The sequence below is a fragment of the Notolepis coatsorum genome (assembly GCF_963971535.1).
Source record: "Notolepis coatsorum genome assembly, chromosome: 8".
Taxonomy (NCBI): Eukaryota; Metazoa; Chordata; class Actinopteri; order Aulopiformes; family Paralepididae; genus Notolepis; species Notolepis coatsorum.
Genome location: NC_140172.1, coordinates 137,907,543 through 137,922,081, shown reverse-complemented (window position 1 = coordinate 137,922,081; position 14,539 = coordinate 137,907,543). Strand labels below are relative to the sequence as shown.

General features: G+C 44.4%; 1 protein-coding gene across 1 annotated transcript; it reads left to right on the top strand.

Annotated features, from left to right (window-relative positions):
• The first annotated feature begins 1,033 nt into the window (after positions 1 to 1,033).
• On the top strand, positions 1,034 to 9,723 carry LOC311233022 (sialidase-3-like). Its single transcript, XM_084319876.1, has 3 exons — positions 1,034 to 1,140; positions 1,781 to 2,017; positions 7,495 to 9,723. The coding sequence occupies exons 2-3, from the start codon at positions 1,793 to 1,795 to the stop codon at positions 8,548 to 8,550; spliced, it is 1,281 nt and encodes a 426-aa protein (XP_084176002.1). The 5' UTR covers positions 1,034 to 1,140; positions 1,781 to 1,792; the 3' UTR covers positions 8,551 to 9,723.
• The last annotated feature ends 4,816 nt before the right edge of the window (positions 9,724 to 14,539 follow it).

Below are 14,539 nucleotides of genomic sequence, written 5' to 3'. Positions count from 1 at the left end.
CTCCGTGATTTCAATTAACGCGTTGCTCACTCTCGAGATAAAGCTGGGAACGAGGTTAGTTGCTCATAGGCGTTATTTCTTTCCGTAGCCGCATTTTGCGGAGACGCTCTCTGATTGGCCACTGACATGTGCGCCCAATCGCGTGACGAGCTGTGTCTTTGCCCATTTCCGCGTCGAACAGCAGCAAACTACCGTCCTAACCATAGATATATATAGAACACTAGATAGCTTGCCCGCGCTGCCGGCCAATGGAGAGCGACGTCACTGAACCGCCGCCATCTTGCTCCAGTTAGCCTTGAGTGAGAGTGAGTGAGCTGCACAGACAAAAATACTCATAACTCGCTGAAATATTGACGGATTTACAAACGGTTTGGTTTATTACAAGCATTATTAACGTGGCTATGATTCAAGCGGTTTGTAAAAAAAAAAACATCTTTAAAAAAAAATTTTTTTATAAGTATGCAGTATCATAACTACATCTTTGATGTTTATAGCAAACCAACCCGTTTGTAAATCCGTCAATATTTCAGCGAGTTATGAGTATTTTTGTCTGTGCAGCTCACTCACTCTCACTCAAGGCTAACTGGAGCAAGATGGCGGCGGTTCAGTGACGCTGGTGACTCCGCCTTAAGCTATCTAGTGTTCTATAGATATCTATGGTCCTAACACCTAGTTTATCACTGGTTAAGCTCTTTCGAAGTTGGTTAAGGTTAGAGTTTGGAATCAGGGCTGGTGTTCTATCGCCACACTCTAAGACAAACTCTAACCTTAACCAACTTCGAAAGAGTGCCTAAGCTTAACCGGTGTAGAAACAGGCGTCACACGATTGGGCGCACCAGAAACGTCAGTGGCCAATCAGAGAGCGTCTCCGCAAAATGCGGCTACGGAAAAAAAATAACGCTGCTCATAGACTACCGCAACACTTCCGGTATTTTGAGCTCATGACGCGATACGGGCACTTACGTCAAGGCTCTATTCAACGTCATTCATTTGAACCCCGCCCCCCTCACGAGTTATTGGTAACGCGGAAGTGCAGTGGTCTATTTGGTTAGGAACGTCACGAGTGTCTCATTTGGTGTCAACATTTTGTTCTAATATAATTCACAATCAGGTGACATCAGGATCAACACCAGTTAGAAGGTAAGATCCGAGGCATAATGCATGAAACATGAACATCAGACATCTCACATAATTAACACTTGTCATCTAACACAGTAAACATTACATGATGAATTGAAAATGGGGGACCCTGATGTAAACAAGACGAAGGTCTTTCTCTGGTCTGCACACCCTTATCAATTGTGTGTATTGAGCTGTACTGTATTGTACCCATTCTGCAATCTGTTAATAACATTTTCAATCAATCAATCAATAAACAAATGACACAAATGAAATGACACCCACCCACCCCCTCCTAATGTACATTTCCCTCCCCCTCGTATGTATATATTTACTGTTAGGATCTCTATTTAACAGTACTGTATATTTGCATATCTTGTATGTCACAAATGTAACTACTGTATGTCATAAATGTCATGATTTGATTAGATTCTTATATCTGTATGTTGTGTATGTCATAAATGTCATTATGAATTGAAAATGGGGGACCCTGATGTAAACAAGACGAAAGTCTTTCTCTGGTCTGCATCCCCTTAACAATTGTGTGTATTGAGCTGTACTGTACTCTACCCATTCTGCAATCTGTAAATTAAAGTTTTCAATCAATCAAGGCTAAAGTGTGTACATGCTATGTAAACATTGTGGTGTGTTTGTAAGGAAGTCTGGGGGAGCCATGGAAAACACACCGTCAAGGAGCGAAGACGCAGAGCAACCGGCCAAAACAACTCTGTTCCAAACGGACCAGAGTGGCTTCACGTACAGGATCCCAGCTCTCATCTACCTGAGGGACAGTCGCACCTTCCTCGCCTTTGCAGAGAAGAGGAGCTCTCCGTGCGACAGTGATGCCATGATCCTGGTGATGAGGAGGGGGACGTTCCAAGATGATGGATGCATTGAGGTACGCCTTTTTATTAAGTTTCACATTTTCAAGTTTTGTTTTATTTGTCACATATAAGGTACACGTACATTACAGTGAAATGTTTGGTTCTGTATGAGCCTCCTGAGATTCAAGTTCAAGTTCTTTATTTGTCAAATACACAACGATACAGGGGGCATTGCAGGTAATGAAATTCTTATGTTTTGAGTGCAGACTAAACAGTGTACAATGAATATAAGAATGGTAACAATAGGTAGTAGTAGTACGATCAATTAAATTCAATATCAAAATGAGGTAAGATAAAAAATAAAGTGTCTTGTGTAAAAGTGTATGTGCATCTTAAGGTGCAGGGTGCATGTGTCTTGTGTGTATGAGCTCTGAGAGAGGGGGTGAGCTCATGAGAGAGGGGGTGAGCTCAGGAGAGAGGGGGTGAGCTCATGAGATAGGGGGTGAGCTCAGGAGAGAGGGGTGAGCTCATGAGAGAGGGGGTGAGCTCATGAGAGAGGGGTGAGCTCAGGAGAGAGGGGTGAGCTCAGGAGAGAGGGGTGAGCTCAGGAGAGAGGGGTGAGCTCAGGAGAGAGGGGGTGAGCTCAGGAGAGAGGGGTGAGCTCAGGAGAGAGGGGGTGAGCTCAGGAGAGAGGGGTGAGCTCAGGAGAGAGGGGGTGAGCTCAGGAGAGAGGGGTGAGCTCAGGAGAGAGGGGTGAGCTCATGAGAGGGGGTGAGCTCATGAGAGAGGGGGTGAGCTCATGAGAGAGGGGTGAGCTCAGGAGAGAGGGGGTGAGCTCAGGAGAGAGGGGTGAGCTCAGGAGAGAGGGGTGAGCTCAGGAGAGAGGGGTGAGCTCAGGAGAGAGGGGTGAGCTCAGGAGAGAGGGGTGAGCTTAGGAGAGAGGGGTGAGCTCATGAGAGAGGGGTGAGCTCATGAGAGAGGGGGTGAGCTCAGGAGAGAGGGGTGAGCTCATGAGAGAGGGGTGAGCTCATGAGAGAGGGGGTGAGCTCATGAGAGAGGGGGTGAGCTCAGGAGAGAGGGGGTGAGCTCAGGAGAGAGGGGGTGAGCTCATGAGAGAGGGGGTGAGCTCAGGAGAGAGGGGGTGAGCTCAGGAGAGAGGGGTGAGCTCATGAGAGAGGGGGTGAGCTCAGGAGAGAGGGGGTGAGCTCAGGAGAGAGGGGTGAGCTCATGAGAGAGGGGTGAGCTCAGGAGAGAGGGGGTGAGCTCAGGAGAGAGGGGTGAGCTCAGGAGAGAGGTTGTGAGCTCAGGAGAGAGGGGTGAGCTCAGGAGAGAGGGGGTGAGCTCAGGAGAGAGGGGGTGAGCTCAGGAGAGAGGGGTGAGCTCATGAGAGAGGGGTGAGCTCAGGAGAGAGGGGTGAGCTCAGGAGAGAGGGGTGAGCTCAGGAGAGAGGGGTGAGCTTAGGAGAGAGGGGTGAGCTCATGAGAGAGGGGTGAGCTCATGAGAGAGGGGGTGAGCTCAGGAGAGAGGGGTGAGCTCAGGAGAGAGGGGTGAGCTCAGGAGAGAGGGGTGAGCTCAGGAGAGAGGGGTGAGCTCAGGAGAGAGGGGTGAGCTCAGGAGAGAGGGGTGAGCTCAGGAGAGAGGGGTGAGCTCAGGAGAGAGGGGTGAGCTCAGGAGAGAGGGGGTGAGCTCAGGAGAGAGGGGTGAGCTCAGGAGAGAGGGGGTGAGCTCAGGAGAGAGGGGTGAGCTCAGGAGAGAGGGGGTGAGCTCAGGAGAGAGGGGTGAGCTCATGAGAGAGGGGTGAGCTCAGGAGAGAGGGGTGAGCTCAGGAGAGAGGGGGTGAGCTCAGGAGAGAGTGGGTGAGCTCAGGAGAGAGGGGGTGAGCTCAGGAGAGAGTGGGTGAGCTCAGGAGAGAGGGGGTGAGCTCAGGAGAGAGTGGGTGAGCTCAGGAGAGAGGGGGTGAGCTCAGGAGAGAGTGGGTGAGCTCAGGAGAGAGCGTGAGCTCATGAGAGAGGGGGTGAGCTCAGGAGAGAGGGGGTGAGCTCATGAGAGAGTGGGTGAGCTCAGGAGAGAGGGGTGAGCTCAGGAGAGAGGGGTGAGCTCATGAGAGAGGGGGTGAGCTCAGGAGAGAGGGGTGAGCTCATGAGAGAGGGGGTAAGCTCAGGAGAGAGGGGGTGAGCTCAGGAGAGAGGGGGTGAGCTCAGGAGAGAGGGGGTGAGCTCAGGAGAGAGGGGTGAGCTCAGGGAGCGTATATTTTCTATTGACCGCAACAGTATCACAACAGCGCTCATACCAGTTTATATTTACGTGTGTTTCATTAAGTGAAAGAATAAATAGTTTAAACACATATTCTGGATGTGGACCTGAATTATTATACGATGCGTCAGTGTTTATACTCCTCTGTTTAGCCCCTCATCACAGTGTTTATACTCCTCTGTTTAGCCCCTCATCACAGTGTTTATACTCCTCTGTTTAGCCTGTCACAGTTCATACTCCTGTTTATTTGTTTATTTGTTTATTTAAACGGATCCCCATTATCTGATGCCTTAGCGGCAGCTAGTCTTCCTGGGGTCCAACACCATACACATACACAAGATAACATACACCTATAGAACATAAGAAAAGCATATATCACAAAGAAAATTAATCATAGAATAGAGAAAAAACATGTATCATAGAATACAAATAAATGTAAAACAGGAGATGAAAAACAAGAGATAAAATCCAGTTGGAACAAAATAAAACAATTTACCAGGGTGTGCATGTATTCAAGCTGTGCTGTATCATGAATTGAAAATGGGGGACCCTGATGTAAACAAGACGAAAGTCTTTCTCTGGTCTGCATCCCCTTAACAATTGTGTTAAGATTGTGTGACAATCTGTTAATAACATTTTCAATTTTCAATTTTCAATCAGACTAAATTGTATTGTGAGTGTAAATAGTGTTTAAGATTTCTTTTAAAACTAGCCTTTTCTTTGATGTTTCAAACATCGCTGGGAAGACAGTTCCAGGATACTATCGCCTTATAAAATACCGCCCTTTTCATATAATTAGACTTAGGTAGAGGTAAATTAATCAATCCACCACTTGCCCCTCTGGTGGAATGTGTGTGAGTACTTGCGCTGTACACAATGCAATTATGAAGGAACTTAGGAGTTTGAGTTCGAATAACTCTATCAACATATGTAATTAAGTTAGCAGATAATCGTACCTTAACACTGAGCCATGAGAGACATGCATGCATGTCAACTACACTAGACCTAGGTGAGCAGTCTAGCTGCCTTGTTTTGAGCTACTTGTAGTTTTCTGAGTAGACCATTGGATGCAGATGGCCATACTACAGAGCAGTAGTCTAAATTACATAAAACCATGGCGCAACCAACTTGACGAAACAGCACTGATGTGAGATAAGGTGAGCACTTCCGTGTGACTGCAACCGCTCTCTGCCCATTTTGGCAACCGTGACCCTGTTGATGTGATCGGACAAAGACTGTTTAGCCCCTGGTCACAGTGTTTATACTCCTCTGTTTAGCCCCTGGTCACAGTGTTTATACTCCTCTGTTTAGCCTGGTCACAGTGTTTATACTCCTCTGTTTAGCCCCTCGCAGCTCTTTCTGACAGCCTACATGTAGCCACAGCAACTGCTTATTGCTTGAAGAAAACCATCTCTGTTCCTTCTCTATCTGGACTCCATGTTGTCGTCCCTCCATGTTTTTCTTTGTCGATGCTGCAGAGCACGTAACAGACACGAACCTGCGCAGAAAGAATATCGTTATTCCAACCAGAGAGAAATGATCAAGCGTTTACATGGCTAATAGAGGCTAATATCTTCCTATCGAACGTATTATCAAGTTCCACCCTCCCAACCCCACTGAAATGTCCTTGTGATCGGGACGGTCTCTCACCTCGATTGAGGTGGTTAAATGAGGCATTTTTATTCTGATTGGGCTGTTATTCAGATTATTAGTGGAATGTTAGGGTCCATGTAAATGCAGCTTAGATAGATGGATAGATTGATCTTTTTATAGGGCGGCTGGGTGGCGCAGCGGACATTGCGCTCGTCACCAACGCTAGAGACACCGGGTTCGACTCCGGCTGTCGGCGTTGCCTCCGGCTTGGGCCGGCCGTCATACTAACTCAATTGGCAGAGTTAGCGGGTGGGAAGTCGAAGGGTGGTAGTCTGGTCGTTGAACAGCGACTCCTACAGGTCGGTTGGGGCGCCTGCACAGCAGAGACGGGAAAATGGCGGGGGCAGTGTGAGCCTCCTACACGTTACTCCTCGCCAAATGAGAGTCCGCGCTGGCAGGTGAAAAGATGTGACAGGCTGCCTCCACATGTATCGGAGGGGACACGTGATGCAAGGCTTCTATCCTCCCTACAACCGGCCAGTGGGGGGCATATGCGAGCAACGATCAGGACAGGGGAGGGAGAATTGGCACGAGAGGTAAATTGGGATGGGGAGAAAAATCACAGAAAAAGGAGGAGAAAAAGTAGATACAAAAAAAGATGGATCTTTTTATTTGTCCACTTTCGTGGACATTTGTCTTTGGATTCACCATGGTTGCAATCAACCTGGTTCACTTCACAGCCATCACCATGACACTTAAAAACAGGTTACAGACTTCCCAAAACAAACTAGTAAGGGTGATCCTGAGCCTACACCCCAGAACCCACCTCCTCCCCTCTCACTGCCTCAGCCTCAGGTGGCTCAGCGTGGAGGAGAGGGTCTCTCAAATGAAACCACAGGGTCTTTAAACGGGAGGCTTCACGCTACCTCACTGACTATGTCTGTAAAGTCAGTGACCTATGTACACGGCTACTCCACCAGAGGAAGCTCCATCTACATTGTACCCTTCAAATCTAAATCTTTAATGGGCAAATGTACCTTTTTTATATTCTGCAGCAATTTTATGGAACGGACTACCTGAAAATATAAAGCTAATTGCTTCCAGGTTTACCTTCAAGACCTCCTTAAAAAAATGGCTGCAAAACGGTTCTTAATCTGTTCTTTTTTGTCTGTCCCCTGTATTTGGTTTTAAATATTGGAACCCCTGTAGGGTCATTGTTATTTGGTGAGGTCTCTGTTGATGTGAAGTGTCGTTTTTTTGTATGAAGTCATTCATATTGTATCTTGTTTTATGTTCCCCATGCGCACACACGCTCACATATGCACACTTACATTCACTTCACTTATTTTAAAGGACCACAATGGAAACAAGCTCTAGGGCTTTATTGTGTTTTTATCCTTTTTGATCAATATCTTTTGTATTGTATTGCGCAATCCTTGTTTTATTGCATCAATAAAGACGCCAATCAATCAATCAATCAACAAGACAACACAGTACAAACACCATACACACAAAAGACATTGGCCCAAAGCAGCCCAATACACAGACAAAAGAGAAACAACAACAACACAAACACAGACGGAGCTTCAGGTACCAAACCAGCGCCATGGTTCAAATGAGAAGCTAAGAATTCACCAGAGCAACGGCATGTGGGAGGAAAGACGTCTTAAATATGTTTTTACGACGCATGTTTATTCCTTTCCAGTGGTCACCTTGTCAGGAGCTCTCGGCGGCCTCGCTACCCGACCACCGCACCATGAATCCCTGTCCGGTGTATGAAAGAACCACCAAGACCCTCTTCCTGTTCTTCGTCTGCGTCTTCGGCCACACCAGCGAGCGCCGGCAGATCGTCACCGGCAGGAACCGGACGCGCCTGTGCTTCGTCACCAGCGGCGACGGCGGCCAGAGCTGGAGCCGCGCGACGGACGTGACGGAGAGCGCCGTCGGCAAGAAGGAGCTGCGGAAGTGGGCGACGTTCGCCGTGGGGCCCGGCCACGGGGTGCAGCTGGAGGCCGGCGGGCGGCTGGTCGTCCCGGCGTACGTCTACTACGCGCCCTTCCGCTGCTGCTGCGTCCCTGTGCCGCTCACGGTGCGGCCGCGGGCGCTCTCCGTCTACAGCGACGACCGGGGCCGCACGTGGCGGGTGGGCGAGATGCTCCGGAGGAAGTCGGGCGAGTGCGAGATGGCGGAGATCGTCGACCGGGACGGGAGGAGCCGCCTGTACTGCAACGCCCGCGACACCGGGGGCCACCGGCTGGAGGCGCTGAGCGAGAGCGGCGGAGCGGACTTCCACCGGCCCCGCGTGGCGACCCAGCTCCCCGAGCCACGGCACGGCTGCCAGGGGAGCGTGGTCAGCTTCCCGGCTCCGGAGGTCCTGCCGAACGCAGCCGGGAACGCAGCCGGCGCCTCGCTCTTGTCCCCCGACGACGCCCAGACCTGGCTGCTCTTCTCCCACCCAAACAGCAGGGGGCCCTGCAGGCGGGACCTGGGGGTGTATCTGAACCGCTCCCCGCTTCGCTCGTCGATGTGGGAGCAGCCCTGGATCATCCACAGCGGGCCCGGCGGGTACTCGGACCTGGTGTACTGCGAGGATCGGGAGCAGCGCTTCTCCTGCCTGATGGAGTGCGGGAAGGAGAGCGAGCTGGAGCAGATCGCCTTTGTGTCGTTCTCCCTCGGCGACGTTCTGCAGAAGGCGGAGGAGAAGTATCTTAAGTATCTTTTATTTCGGTATGGTTCAAATGTAAAAACAATAAACAAATAACTTTTCAAAATGTTTACAAATAAACAAACGAAAAGGATAGGTCTGAAGCCAAAAGGCTTATAGAACAACCTACCCCTAATTAAAAAAAAAAAAAAAAAAAAAATTAAGTTTGCTAAACAAAACAAACAAACAAACAAAAAGTCAACAATCAACAATCAACAAAAACCGATCCCTAAAAAAATTAATAAAAAATGTTAAAGTTTGCTAAATAAAACAAACAATCGAACAAAAAATAAACAATCAACAAAAACAGAGAAAACAGATTCTAGGTTAAATTTGACTATAAGATTCTAGAACCCTGTTTTTAAACATCTTTTTAAACTTAAAAATATTCCTGCAGACCAGGAATGTGCTCACCTGCTCCAAAGCAACAAGCCAGGGTTCCACTCAACCGCACCGACATAGGCAGCTGTGAAGGTTCCCCGCGTCAGTGTCAACAAAACCATTCCACTCACCCATAGCAAGTCATGTGACCTGAGAATACAGTGTAAGCCTGAAGCCCTGGGGGAGCCTCTCAAATTCCTTTACAATACAGGAGACACTGTCCAACATATGTTTACGTAGCTTAAACAAGTCCAATGCACCAGTAGTATATTGTGTTCTGTTAAAGGTGCTGTAGACATATTTATGTAGAGTAATTGTTTTATATATATATATATATATATTAGGGGTGTAAAGGTGCACGTACCGAACCGTACGTGTAGCGTACTGTACCGAACGGCTGTGTACCGAACGAATACAGCGGTATGTTAACCACTAACGACCACCTGTTTTTTTCACAATCTGATATAATTATAATTATTTTCTTTTTTCTTTACAAGTCATTTATTAATTTCAATATAGAATATTTGTTGAGAGCCCTACAAGCAGGGAACAAAATAAGTACCAGCCAACCGCCAATGGCTGGTAAAAAATCTGCCTGGCTGGTAGTTTTTAAAATCTACCAGCCAAATGGCTGGTAAGTCAAAAAGTTAAGTTTGTTCCCTGAGAGCAGAGCTACACAGCAGTGCGCCTATTTTGCGAGCCGAAATAAGTCTGTGGTTTTTTCTTCTTCTCACAACGTGTCAAATGCCTCTAACATGCATTGCATCGTCGCCATTCCTTTATGCCCACATCGCCCGAAATGAACGTTATGTTAGCGTAAGCTAATCCTGATCAGCGGCAGAGCCATAGAGAACAGCAGACAGTGTGGACTGGGGAAAGGGAAATGGGGGGGGCACTCTCCCTTTCTCTGTGTGTGTGCGTGCGTTTGGAAAGACGATGAAGTCACTAGTCAGGACTCAGGAGAGGAGTATATTGTAGTAAACCGAGGATTACTGAGGATGCACAGATAATGTTGATATTCAAATATAAAAAGGTTTCGAGAGGAGTGGAAGTTTGAAGACAGACTAGACTACAATATGATGCGGGGGTGGTGAGTTGAAACGTGTGTGTCCCCGACCCCACTTCTATGTTTCAATAAATTATTTAAAACTATTAACGCTGACTCATTCCTTCAGTCCACTCAAAATGATGCTAATATTCCTTATGTTGTTTATGATATTAATTGAAAATAGCATATGAGAGTATTATATAGTAATAATAACACATGGCGATATACTAAAAAGCTATTTTAAATTTTTGGCTGGTAAAAAATCTGCCTGGCTGGTAGTTTTTAAAATCTACCAGCCAAATGGCTGGTAAGTCAAAAAGTTAAGTTTGTTCCCTGCCTACAAGTACAATTAGCTACTGCACACTACATCACCCCTGAGTGGAACATGGAAAGCCAAACTTTCCCCCACTGTACCGAAAACCCGTACCGAACCGTGACTTCAAAACCGAGGTACGTACCGAACCGTGGTTTTTGTGTACCGTTACACCCCTAATATAGATATAGGTATATATTCTGCACATTTCTAAAAGCTCTGTATGTTTATTTATATATATATATATATATATATATATATATATATATATATATATATATATATATATATATATATATATATATATATAAACATACACATACACAGAGCTTTTAGAAAGGTGCAGAATAAAAGTATTGCCTTTCCCCCCCAATGATAATTGATTAATGAATTTATCATTTAAAACTTTTTTGCAGGTCCAAAATGAATGTTGCTGTTTACATGTTGCATGTATCCCCTCCTTACTTCCCATTTCCCCACATGGAATGCACTTGATTGGATAGATGACATGCTGGTGCTCTAGTGTGACATCTAGTGGTTGAATGTTATCATTCTAGAGCACATTTAAGTCATTATTTGTGTGTGTGCAATACTTGTGTCGTGGGGCGACAGTGTCTCAGGAGGTAGAGCGGTCGTCTGGTAATCAGAAGGTTCCAGGTTCGATTCCCGCTCCTCCCGGGCAGCGTGTCGATGTGTCCTTGAGCAAGACACTGAACCCCTAACTGCTCCGGACGAGCAGGTCGGCACCTTGCATGGTCGGTTGGGTGAATGTGAGGCATAAATTGTAAAGTGCTTTGGATAGAAAGTGTTCTATAAATGCACCATTTACCTTTTATCCAGGTTGGAGAAAAATGCCATAATGCAACCGAGGATTTGGTGTTTGTGTGTAACCTGCACGTCGCCAGGTTAATACTGGTCTCAGATCAGCACTTAAGAGCCTTCATAAGGCCGTTCAGACCCCCGTCCGTTCACATGAGGTAATTTTGTCCAGATGATGTAGATATTCCAGTCTGATCACCTCAGGTCTGTGGTCTGATTGGATAAAAACAAATGCATTGTTTTTTGTTTTTAGAATAGGTTTTGTATTTGCACTGTGCCAAGTCTCTTTTTTGTATAATTGTTTCTATGTTATTATATACTTTTTATTTTTATTTAAAAAAATCTTTTTTACATACATATGTTCTGAGCAGTGGAGGGGACATTGTCTCTTATCTTGGTCTTCATTGAGTGCATTATTATAATATTCTGAAGTTATACTGTGATAAACTCACATCTGGCTGTGAGCAAACCTCTGGTCTTTATAATCTAACACTTCCTTACTACTAGGGATGGACATTGTCTGCGTTTTTATCCAATTCTGTTCTGCATACCAATTAGATTCCTAATTCAGTTCTCAATGCTAATGGTATTTCTGGAGGAAATTGTCTTTTATTTATTTTTTTTCAACATTTGAACTGCTGTACCAGATTATATTTATAAGAAGTATGTCTAAATCATTTTTCATGATTCTTAAAATCTCTTTCAATCAGTATGTTCTGCTTTGCCTCTGCACTTTTTGTTTCCGTCGATCCAAATGTTTTTTTTTTTACCAATGTTTGTATTTTTTTCTTTGTTTACACTACTGCTTCTAATATCTAAAAACACTACTGCTTCTAATATCTAAAAACACTACTGCTTCTAATATCTAAAAACACTACAGCTTCTAATATCTAAAAACACTACTGCTTCTAATATCTAAAAACACTACTGCTTTTTTAATATCTAAAAACACTACTTCTAATATCTAAAAACGACTGTTTCTAATATCTAAAAACACTACTGATTCTAATATCTAGAACTAAAAACACTACTGCTTCTAATATCTAAAAATTCATCATTCAAATTTCTAAAAGACCAAATTCTCTCTCGGTCTAAAGTCTCCCATGAAGAATCCCTTTTTTCCTTATCTTATTTTAAGTCTATACTGTATAAGGTGATCTCTGCTGGCCACAGTGTGCTTTGACCTGAGGATCTACTCATTCTAGCCACACCTGTTGCTGACTCCCCTAAAAGCCACATGGTTTTGTTTTCCTACAGTGCAGGTTGAAACATTCCTAAGAACATAGTTAATTTTAGGTGACGTCTGATCTCTCTTTGTATGTTAAGATGTGTACTGTAGGAAAACAAAACCATGTGGCTTTTAGGGGAGTCAGCAACAGGTGTGGCTAGAATGAGTAGATCCTCAGGTCAAAGCACACTGTGGCCAGCAGAGATCACCTTATACAGTATAGACTTAAAATAAGATAAGGAAAAAAGGGATTCTTCATGGGAGACTTTAGACAGAGAGAGAATTTGGTCAGGACTGAGCATACAGGGGGAGCCAGGACTCACTGAGGGACACTAACCTCTCTGGTGTGTGTGTTTATCTGTTCTGTAGCATTAGGCTTAATAGTGAATGCAGTATCAATTGATTCAGTCTCTCCAATACAACAATTCTCTTGTCATCACATTTAGCACCACTTGTTAATAAGTATTGATTTGTTGGGTGTCATTGAGCTGTACTGTATTGTACCCATTCTGCAATCTGTTAATAACATTGTCAATCAATCAATCAATGTGATAATGTCATAGCATCATTATTGTAAAATTGTCATAATATATGTAATAATTAAAATGGAATATAATCATTGAAAAAGTAGTTTCCAGCATGCCGTTCAGCGGTGTAACAGTTAATAGGGTCCCCTCTCAATACAGTATCGGTGCCCATCGATAGTAGGAAATGCAGTCCTTTCTGGTCATATCAGCTACCAGTTGTATTTAAAAGGTTCCCAGTTTGTTTCCGGCTCCTCCCAGCAGTGTGACCAAGTGTCCGATGAGCAGGTTGCCACCTTGCACGGTCGCCTCGTTGGATCAAAGTTACTTTATGTTTATAGTGTACTATATGTTACTTTGTTTATATTAGATCTTGTTTTTTTATATACACCGTGGGAAGGGGGAAACGCAATTTAATTTCTCTGTATGTCTTGCACATTACGAGGTGACAATAAAGCTGACTTTGACAAAGCGCTGTATAAATGCAGTCCATTTACCATTATATCAGTTAAACCCATGTGTATATAGAAGATGTACATTTCTGATATTGTATCACTTGCTTTTTATATGCTTCGTGTTTGGAGAGTAAGCATTCCATCGCACTTGTTTACATGTGGCAAAAATAAAGACCTTGACTCTCGGTTTGGTACCTGGAAACAGAGATGGTATGTTCTGTGTAGTAATATGAGCTGGAAAGTGCATTATTACTGCTTTGTCTTCAGTTCTACGGTTATGTCCCTGCCAGGCGTCCACAGTGAGCCCACGGTTCGTTACCTGGAAAGAGAGATGATGGTTTGTACCTGATAACAGAGTCATTACCACTGCAGTTCCATTGTCGTATTAAAGTGTAACCACGGAGACGGATCACTGCGGTAGTCCTGAATGCTGAAATCACACTAAAACACACAAGATGGTGGCAACAAGGAAACTATACTTGCTACAAAACAAACATATTCAGAGAAAATAATTAAATGTGGTGTGATTTTATGTTGAGTAACATTATAATGTATTGCATTTTGAGGTGAAATTTGAGTTTTAAAGATTCTAAATTAAGCACGACCTCTGCAGAAAGGTTGCCATGGTAACGAAGGAACGTGCATACGTAGAGGCTAGTCAAGTGGAAGACAGTTCAAGAGAGACAAACACAATACATTACAAACACGGCTTCTATCTTTTTTCTTCTTTAGTTTTTCTTTGTTGCAAGACAAGACAGTAAAATAGAAGTTATGTAGGCAGAGTTACAGTTTCAAGGTTTGATTTGTAGCATCTCTGTACATTTGGAAGCTAACTCTGTACATTTGAACTGCTGTACCATAGAAAGTTCACCAATCACACATACCCATCTTCTCAATCACCCACTATGTTTACTTAACTGACAGTACCATTCTTTCTTATATGATTTTTAAGTTTTTTTTTTTTTAAATGTCTGTTTTTCTTCAACCCTAGCTAAATGCAGGTGGTAAGAAATTCCATGCAGTCATCATGGCTCTATACATCACAGTCATTTTCATTGCATTTGTTCTTGGCATCTTACAGTACATCTTTCCATTGACACATGCCTGGTGGACTAACTGTGTCTGCTGATTGTGAATTGCATCTCGTCATATAGGCAAGCAGGTTTTTTGTTCTTATATATATTTCTAAAAAACATATGATAAGAAGTATGTCTAAATAATTTTTCACAATTCTTAAAATCTCTTTCAATCAGTATGTTCTGCTTTGCCTAAAGGCAT